General features: G+C 47.1%; 1 protein-coding gene across 1 annotated transcript; it reads right to left on the bottom strand.

Annotated features, from left to right (window-relative positions):
- Positions 1-337: 337 nt before the first annotated feature.
- On the bottom strand, positions 338-844 carry LOC149160208 (uncharacterized). The gene has a single exon (XM_089434539.1). It carries the CDS (start codon positions 842-844, stop codon positions 338-340), a length of 507 nt encoding a protein of 168 aa, XP_089290665.1.
- Between the last annotated feature and the right edge of the window lie 8,650 nt (positions 845-9,494).

Below are 9,494 nucleotides of genomic sequence, written 5' to 3'. Positions count from 1 at the left end.
ATTAATTGAAAACTTGGTGTCATTATTGTTAATTGTTTTCCTCTGTTGTTTTTTCAGAGAGAAAAAGCTTCATTGTATTATATTGAGTCAATATAAAAGCTCCAGATGATACAAAAAAGTGGTGCAAAAGATGCAGCCACGATTAGAAGCACCGAGGACATATACAACATCGCAGATCCATAAAAAAACATCAGAAGAAACAAATAGACAGACATCTGTACATCACAAGCCAGATCGTGACAGATTTGAACTGAGGATTTGCAGGTCAGCCATAAAACATGTCAAATGCACCAACAAAAGGATAATACCAAAGAACATGTCAAAAACCTAAGGAGCCTCAAGATCCAGGGATAAAGAAATCCTGGATAAAACAGGAATTCTCTCCCTCTTTTACTTCCATAGACCATGACCCTGTGCCTAAGAGCAGACCCTTCTTAGATAGGCAGTCAGCTTGGAGATTCTGAGCACGACAAATGTGTTGAATAGAACAGTCTCTCGTGAGCCCCCATAAGAACATTATCCTGTCCATCCAGCCCACCAGGTGAGGGATTATTATGTGGCAAGCTCCATTTACATGATCGATCACCGATTTGGAATCACCATAGATTGAAATAGCCTGTAAATCAAAAAACACACAGAAGGCAAGAAGGACCACTAGAGCTCTTGCCTCAGCCATACTATTGGAGCCTTTTCCTCCGTTCCATGAAAATAAAAATTGAAGCTTCTCGTCCATACTAATGTAAACTCCGCAGCAGCATATGTTTTGTTGTTCAGCTCCGCCAAAGAATGCTCTAGGAAACCTGTTGAGGAAACATTCTTTCTCTTTCGTGATGGCTTTCTTCATTTTGGGCTGCTTTTTTGGCACAGAATCATATATGGCTATGATGTGTTGCAGAATAGAATTTAGGGGTTCCTTTGAATCTTTGAAGATTTTACAATTCCTCCACTTCCATGCGCACCATAGCACAATAATAATGAGAGATCTCCATGGCTCTCTTTGCCCACTCCACCATTCAAAAGTTGCATGGGTAGAAACAAAAACAACGTGAGGAAAACCATAAAGAATTACCAGATCATACCAGATTTGCAGAGAGGATTTGCATTGGAAGAACATGTGATAATTGGACTCCTCAGCTGATTCGCACATCGAGCACCTGCTTGGACCGTGCCAGTTCCTTTTCCTTAAATTATCCCATGTCAAATTCTTGTTGTGAAACACCAACCACGAGAAGAAGATTAATTTAAGAGGGCATCCCGACTTCCAGAGGATCGAAGGATATTTAGAGCTAGAGTGAGAGACCTTTAAATTAATCATATCAGAGTAAATATCTTTTACCCGAACCGGCAGTTGAGCATTTGGCACTATCTAGATTAAGTGGTCAGCCGACCCGTAGCGATGAAACCCAAAACTACCGAGAGCATCTTTGACAGAATTCCATAACAAACCAGAGACTCTAGCATACGAAGATCGTTGGCATCCTTCCATAAAGGGGCTGGGCCATGCCAGGCAGTTATGAGCTTGTCCCATGTAAAGATACCTTTCCTGTGGAAGAAGGACAAAAGTCTCTCGGGAAAGGATATGTTTTCGTGACCACTCAAAATGGGGTCGATACCAATTAATATTCTGCTACCAGAATGGAGCCTCCACTTCAGATTCTTTAAAAAGTATTGCTCAATTTTCCGAAGACTAAGCCAAATAGCAGATCCATGCTTGGCTCCAATCGTTCCTGTTCTGTACCAGAATTCCAGATCTTTACCTTTCATGTATTTCATTTTAACAGTGATACTCCATGGCCCTTCCCGGAAATACCTCTCCACAGCGATTTGCATAGGAGCGCTTTACGAAAAGCCCTTAAATCCATTAATCCCTAGCCTCCAAGGCGCTTGGGTAAAGAAATACTTTCCATTTTGGCGAGATGGAATTTCCTTTGATCTGACTTACCGCCCCAAATAAAATTAGCACCTTGTTCATCTTGTGAATGATACTTGCAAGAAGGAAGAATATATGAGCCCAATAAATAGCCAACTGCGATAATACTGCTTGAAACAATGTAAACTTTGAAACAGGAACTGATACTATTACCCGTTTCGTAGAGGTAGCAAAAAAATGACCCGATTTTGAAAAGTGGTGATGCAGAATACACATGTTTTTTTTAGAACATGGTTTTTGGAACTTTAATTTTTTTCATGTGCATTATATTTTAGAATGGTAGTGATTTTCATGCTGATTTTAAAAAGTGAGTATTCTGCATCACACCCTTTTTTTAAAAGACCTATTTTTTGACTTTAAATTTTCTAGTGTGTGAAATGTAAAAAATTATTTTCTAAATTTGATAGTTTTTGAAGTGGTCATTTTATTCATATTTTCTTGTTCTCTATCTTATCTATATATATATATATATATATATATATATATATATATATATATATTTAGTGGGGTTTTTATTGTTTTGCATTTTTAAATTAGAAAGTCGATAATTTGAATTTTAGATAATCTACATATTTATACATCCTTAATTAATTTTTCAATCCACATGAAATAATTGTTTCTAAAAAACAACATTTTTTAACAATGGACATAAAAATAACCATTTTTAACATAAATATAACAAAAAAACTAAACGTTTTGATAATTTTTTGCTAGAATTAACATGTCAAAATCACAATTCTTATACAAAAATATTAACTAAAAATGGTCAAATAATAGTTTTTTTTATGAATTTCATGTCAAAAAAATAATAATAACAACTTTTTTTTTCAAAAAATAATAATTAACTTAAAAATCAATGCGAAAATCACAGTTGTGCTCTCTCTTTCTTTCACATACCAGACTCTTGATGGAAATTTCACCTCTTTTGAACTTTTCCAATCTGAGATTAGCTTCTTATCACTTAAAGCACTTGAAATATTTGTGGCATGAGCTCAGGTGGAGTTCGTTCACCAATGTTTTTTGAAGATACACCTTTAAGACTCTTTGGTCCAGAAAGATTCACAGAAATTTTCCTTGATGCCATTTTCCTAAAAAAAAACACATAAATTAGTAAATAAAAAAACATATTAACTTAAATTAACAACAAAAATATACCATAAATTTTTTATTTGTATAATCAGAATTGCCCAGCCACCTCTAACGGGCAGGCGGGTCGATGGGCGAGCGGGAGGTCAGGTGAGGGATAATGAGGCTAAGTGCACAATTAGGCAAGTATGGGCGAGCCCCTACCCATGCGCCCCCCACAACCCCCTGACGACTACATTGAAGCCCCGGCCCCATTAACTTATTCCTCTCACGAGAGATCTCTTGTCTGGATTCACTACACATTAATAATTAAAGTAACACGCCTGATCCAATCTCCGAAAATGATGATGATGACAAATCCCTCGATATGATTACCAAGTTATTGTACTCCCTGCATCCATCAAATCTGTGTTTTCTCTTTGTTTCGCTCGCCAACTCTGTATTTCTTCGTGGTCCATCCTTTGCATGCCACGCTAGATGTTTGTTTTCAGCTGAATTTTCTGTTTGAATGAAGCTTCCTAAGCTTCCCCCCCTCCCCGGCCCCCCTCCCCTTCCCTCACCCTACCCCCTACCGTCCCCCCACACTCCCGCGCCCCATCCCCCCTCGCCCCCCGCCCCCGCCCCCCTCCATCCCCCCAAACCCCTCCCCGCGGTCGCCCCTCACCACTGCCCCCCCCCCCCCCCCCGCCCACCCCTACCCCCATGCCCTACCCCTACCCCCTCCCCGCGCCCCCAACCCCCTACCCATGGCCCCCCACCCAACCCCCTACCCTTAACCCCCCCCTCACCCCCGCCCACCCCCTACCCCCCACCTTACGCCCCCCCCCCCTACCCGCCCCCCCCCCCCCCCCCCCCCCCCCCAACCCCCTACCCTTAACCCCCCCTCACCCCCGCCCACCCCCTACCCTCCACCTTACCCCCCCCCCCCCCCCCCCAACCCCCTATCCTTAACCCCCCCCTCACCCCCGCCTACCCCCTACCCCCCACCTTACCCCCTACCCCCTACCCGCGCACCCCCCGTTACCCCCTACCCCCCCTCACCCCCGCCAACCCCTACCCCCTACCCACGCCGCCCCCTTTACCCCTCCCCCAACCCCCTACACCCCCCCATCCCCTACCCTTACCGCCCCCCCCACCCCCTACCCTGCTCCACCCACCCCCCACTCCCCGTCCCACCCTCGCCCACCCCTCCACCGCCACCGCCCCCTCCCCGCCCACCCATCCCCCGCCACCGCCCCCCCCCCCCCGCCCACCCCTCCACCGCCACCGCCCACACCCTCCCCGCCCCCCCCTCCACCGCCACCCCGCCCACCCCTCCACCACCACCGCCCCCTCCCCGCCCACCCCTCCCCCGCAACCGCCCCCTCCCCGGCCCCCCCGCCCACCCCGCCCACCCCTCCGCCCACACCGCCCCCTCCCCGCCCACCGCCACCGCCCCCTCCCCGCCCACCCATCCCCCGCCACCGCCCCCTCCCCGGCCCCCCCGCCCACCTTGCCTACCCCTCCCCCACCACCGCCCCCTCCCCGCCCACCCATCCCCCACCACCGCCCCCCCTGCCCACCCCTCCATCGCCACCGCCCCCTCCCCGCCCACCCCTCCCCCTCCCCCTCCCCCGCCCCCTCCGCGGCAGCGGCACCCCCGGGCCGCCCCGCCCCGCCCGACCGGCGGCGGGGTGGCGCTGCGCGCCCCGCCCCGCTCGACTGACGGTGGGTCGATTTCGCCGGTCGGGCGGGGCCGGGTGGCCAGGGGGTGGCGCTGCGCGCCACAACGGCACCCTCGGGCCGCCGCGCCCCGCCCGACCGGCTGCGGGGAGGCCCGGGGGTGCCGCTGCCACGGAGGGGGCGGGGGAGGGGGAGGGGGAGGGGTGGGCGGGGAGGGGGCGGTGGCGGTGGAGGGGTGGGCGGGGGGGCCAGGAGGGGGCGGTGGCGGGGGATGGGTGGGCGGGGAGGGGGCGATGGCGGGGGAGGGGTGGGCAGGGTGGGCGGGGGGGCCGGGGAGGGGGCGGTGGCGGGGGATGGGTGGGCGGTGGCGGTGGGCGGGGAGGGGGCGGTGTGGGTGGAGGGGTGGGTGGGGGGGCCGGGGAGGGGGCGGTGGCGAGGGAGGGGTGGGCGGGGAGGGGGCGGTGGCGGTGGAGGGGGAGGGGGAGGGGGAGGGGGGGTGGGCGGGGTGGGGTGGGCGGGGCCGGGGAGGGGGCCGAGGATGGGCGGGGTGGGGAGGGGGCGGGGGGGGGGAATGCAGGGGGTAGGGGTAGGGGGTAGGGGGGGGGGGTTGGGGGGGGGGTATGGGGTAGGGTAGGGGGTGGCAGGGGGTTGGTGGGGGGGTGGCAGGGGGGGGGGTGGTAAGGGCAGGGGGTGGGAGGGGGGCAGGGGGGATGGGGGGAGCGGCCGGGGGGGCAAGGGGGGGGGGGGGGGGCGGCCGGGGGGGCAGGGGGGTAGTGGGGGGTAGGGGTTGTGGGGGGGGTAGGGTAAGGGTAGGGGGGTGGCGGGGGGTGGGGGGTAAGGTAAGGGTGGGGGGTGGCGGAAGGTAGGGGGTAGGGGTAAGGGTAGGGTGGAGGGGGGTAGGGCGCGAGGCCCATGGGGCCGACGTTAAGGAAGGGGGGAGGAGTTGAGATTGGAGGGGAATGGGAGTTAGGGGGTGGGCTTATGGGGGGAGAGTTGTGGGGTAGGGAAGGAAGAGTTGGGGAAATGGTGCATGGGTGGGTGAGTTGGGGGTAGCAAGGGCTGGCGCATGGGTAGGGCAGAAGGGGGAAGAGGGCATGGGTGAATGGGAAAGATCGGTAATGGGTTGGGGGAAGGGGGCACGACGACGGCCTACCCACGGTTATTAGGTGATTGAGTTTGAATAATTGTTTAAGACAGTTTATATAACTGATGTATGCATCATATCTTCAAATAAAATTAATGTTTTCCATATTTTGTTAAATGAGAAGTTATGAAGCATTTTTATGTTGTTGGATTATGTCTTAAGTATGATAAATTTTATTGTTTAAATATCTACAATGCAATATCAAATTAGAGATATAATGTCTGTTTTATTCAGTGTACAAATAAAGACTTTTGAATTCATTCAATGATATAATTTGTTCATAATGTCATGTTTTTTTAGTTTTATAGTTGAAAAAATTTCAATTTTTTTTGTATCTAGCATGTTGTGGTTGAAAACATGTTAAATTTATACTTAGGAAAGAAAAATGATATTCTACCAGAAACATTAATGTGTTTTTTCCTTAAAATTTAACTTTGTTTGAGACATAAAAAATTGGTTTTATTAGCATTTTTTAAAAAGTTTGAAAATTGACCCTAGAAAAAAAATTCATTATTCCAGTATCAACACTTTCGTTTGGAAGCTATATTTTGCACGAAAATTTCGTAGTCACTGCAATTTTTAAAACACGTTCAAAATTGACACCTAAAAAAAAAACATTGTTCCAATATACACACTTTTCGTTTTTAGCACTGTTTTTGATGTTTTTTTGGGGTTTTTTGGCCAGAGTTCCCGTTTTGAGTTTATAGTTCCCGTTTCAAAGTTTACATTGTTTTGAGTTAAAATAATTCCGCCTGCCAATGATAGACTCCTATATTCCCAGGCCGAAATCTTTTTGTAATACCTTTCTATTAACCATTGCCAATCAGTCTTGGAATATCCCTTACCTTTTAGCTGAAAACCCAAATATTTCAAGCCATCCTTGAGCTATCTCGTCTCTATACCAAACAACTTAGAGATCCATTTCACCAATTCCATGTTGATATCATTGTGGAAGAGGATGGATTTCGCCTTATTAATTTGTAACCCAGTGGCTCTTTGGAATCTATCAAGAATGTCATTTAGACATATCCACGAAACCCTTCAAAGCATTGCAAATATGAGCACATCATCAACAAAGAGGTTGTGTGATATGAAGTTATTTATGCAAATCTTGACAGACCTGCATCTATTTTCGGAAACTGCTTTGTTTATATGGATGCTGAGAGAGTTCATTGCCAGGATAAACAAAAGAGGCGAAAGGGGGCATCCTTGACGAAGCCCTCTTTCTGCTGGAAAAAAAGGGGAAGGCATTCCATTAATGATGACCGCGTAGTTCACATTTTCTACGCATGCCATGATCCACCTGATGGAATTAGATCTCATGCCTATCTTTGCCAATAAACATCTAATAAACCCCCAGTCTAAATAATCATAGGCTTTTTGCAAGTCAATTTTCAAGATGGTCGCATCTGATTTTTTTGATATCATAGAAAACAGACACTCCTAAGTATTAGCCACGACATCCAAAATATTCCGCCCTTTTAGAAAAGCATGTTGATCCTTAGTGAGAAAGGTGGCCAGAGTCGCTTTTATTCTTTCAGCAATAATTTTTGTGATGATTTTAAAAGTTATATTGCATAATGAGATCAGCCTGAAATCATGAAAGGATTCCGCTTCCACCTTTTTAGGTATTAGAGAAATCTGAGTGGATGATGTGAGCTGATGAATACTCCCTGAAATTCTAGATGCTTCAACCATCCTCAATAAATCTTGCTTGATGATATCAAAAAAATGAGTAAAAAATTCTATTGTCCAGCCGTCCGGGCCTGGGAATTTGTCCTTTTTAAAGGCCTTCATCACTCCTAGAAGTTCATTCTCTGTTACTGGCTGACATAGGGACTCATTTTTTTCATCATCAAACATTTTAGGAACCAGGTCAATACCCCATAGAATGTCCTGAAAAGCACCGCCATCCCTTCTTCTATATTGACTCTTAAAATGTCTTACAGCTTCCTTTGAGATATCTTGTTGTGAGACGAAAAAACCACCCTTTCCATCACTTATTTTCCATATGGTGTTTTTCTCGCGTCTGGCGTTTGCATACTTATGAAAAAACTTTGTGTTTCTGTCCCCTTCTTTGAGCCATATTGCCCTGCTTTTGAGCCTCCATGAAGATTCTTCCTGCTTCAGCAAAATTTGTTTTTTTCTTTTGAGCTCTTTTATGCGGCACTTCATGCTGAAAGGACAAGAGTTTGCATCCATAGTCTTTAAAATGCTGTCCAGCTCCCACTATGTTTCGTGAAGCGCCTGTCTGTCCCTTTTCCTTTTTTCAAGTTGCCACTCTTTTACCACCTTTCTCAAAGCAGCCAACTTATCTCTAAAAGTCAAAAACGGGGGGGACATAGCTCTAGCAGATAAATCCTTCCATGCTTTGGAGATGACATCATTGAAGACTGGATCTTCTAAACATGTTCTATTGAATTTGAATGGGTACCCCTTTCTGAATCCTTTTTCCCGCCAGTTGAGGAAAATTGGCCTATGGTTAGATACAAATGCATTCCCAACTGATGAGTATGGCATGCCCATTTTATCTATAATGCTTACATGCACTATAAACCGATCAGTCCTTTTGGCAATATATGCCTTTTCTGCTCTGCCATTATCCCACGTAGGCATCATTTTCGATGGGGAAATATCCACAAGGTTCTTGTTCAGAAGTTCAAACTTTATACGGTCTGCAAGCGGATCCCTTTTTCTGCAACATCCCCAGCATTCATCAGAGCTTAATGTTACGTTTAGGTCGCCTGCAATCACCAGAGATTCAATATCAAAAATTTCTAAGGCAAATAACTTCTCCCAAAAAGAAGTCCTGTTCTTATAAGGCGCGTAGGTGTTCAAAATATTAATAAGGAAGCCTTTTCCTCTAATAGAAGCTGAGATAATAATGCCAGCAAAACACTTCTAAGCTTTGGCTCTGATCCATTCAGGATCCCATAAGACTGCCAACCCCCCTGACAGACCTCTTGCCTCTGAGGCTACCAGATACCATGAAGGGAACATTTTCCTAAAATAAGATATGGAAACATGGCTGCTGTGCATAGTTTCTTGGATTAAAATTATTTTCGGCCGAGCTGAGTAGAAAATATCCTTTAGCGCAAAAAAATTTAGCTCTGTGCCCAGACCTATTATGTTCATAGATATAATGAAGGTCATTTGGAAGATTCTCCAGCCACGCTTGCTCTAAGAGGCTGAGACTCTGACATATCATATATGGGAATATCGACCAGGGATAGGTTCCTTACCCCACTGTTTGTAACAGTTGTCCTCCCCCTAAAATGTCTGCTACCTCCCCTGTGCTTCTTTCTCACAGTTATATTCTTTGCAGAGGCCGAGCTAATGAAAGAAGAAGCAGGATTTCTAGGTTTATGGATAGTTAATGGCTCCAGCTCGAGAGATTTTCTGCTAAGTAAAAATTCTAAATCGCTGTCACACAGATTTGTTGGAGACGAAGCTGGGGAGTTAAGAGGAGTGACAACCATAATTGGCTCTTTTCCTTTCGTAGATGATAAAAGATTTTTTTCAGGCATCGACGATGAAGAAGAAATAGGGATGGGGAGGGATCCCACAGAGAAATCCTTAAGCTGAAAAGGCACAGGGGAAGGAACAACTTTTTCGTCTCTCAATTCTGGAATGGGTGCGCAATGAATAGCTATAGGCCTGCTCATCATAGGG

The sequence above is a fragment of the Pinus tabuliformis genome, chromosome 5_2 (genome assembly GCF_031772625.1).
Source record: "Pinus tabuliformis cultivar Carrire ecotype Pingquan chromosome 5_2, CPIR1, whole genome shotgun sequence".
In the NCBI taxonomy this organism is placed as follows: domain Eukaryota; kingdom Viridiplantae; phylum Streptophyta; class Pinopsida; order Pinales; family Pinaceae; genus Pinus; species Pinus tabuliformis.
The sequence above is the reverse complement of the archived record's forward strand: the minus strand, read 5'-3'. Positions and strand labels throughout refer to the sequence as shown.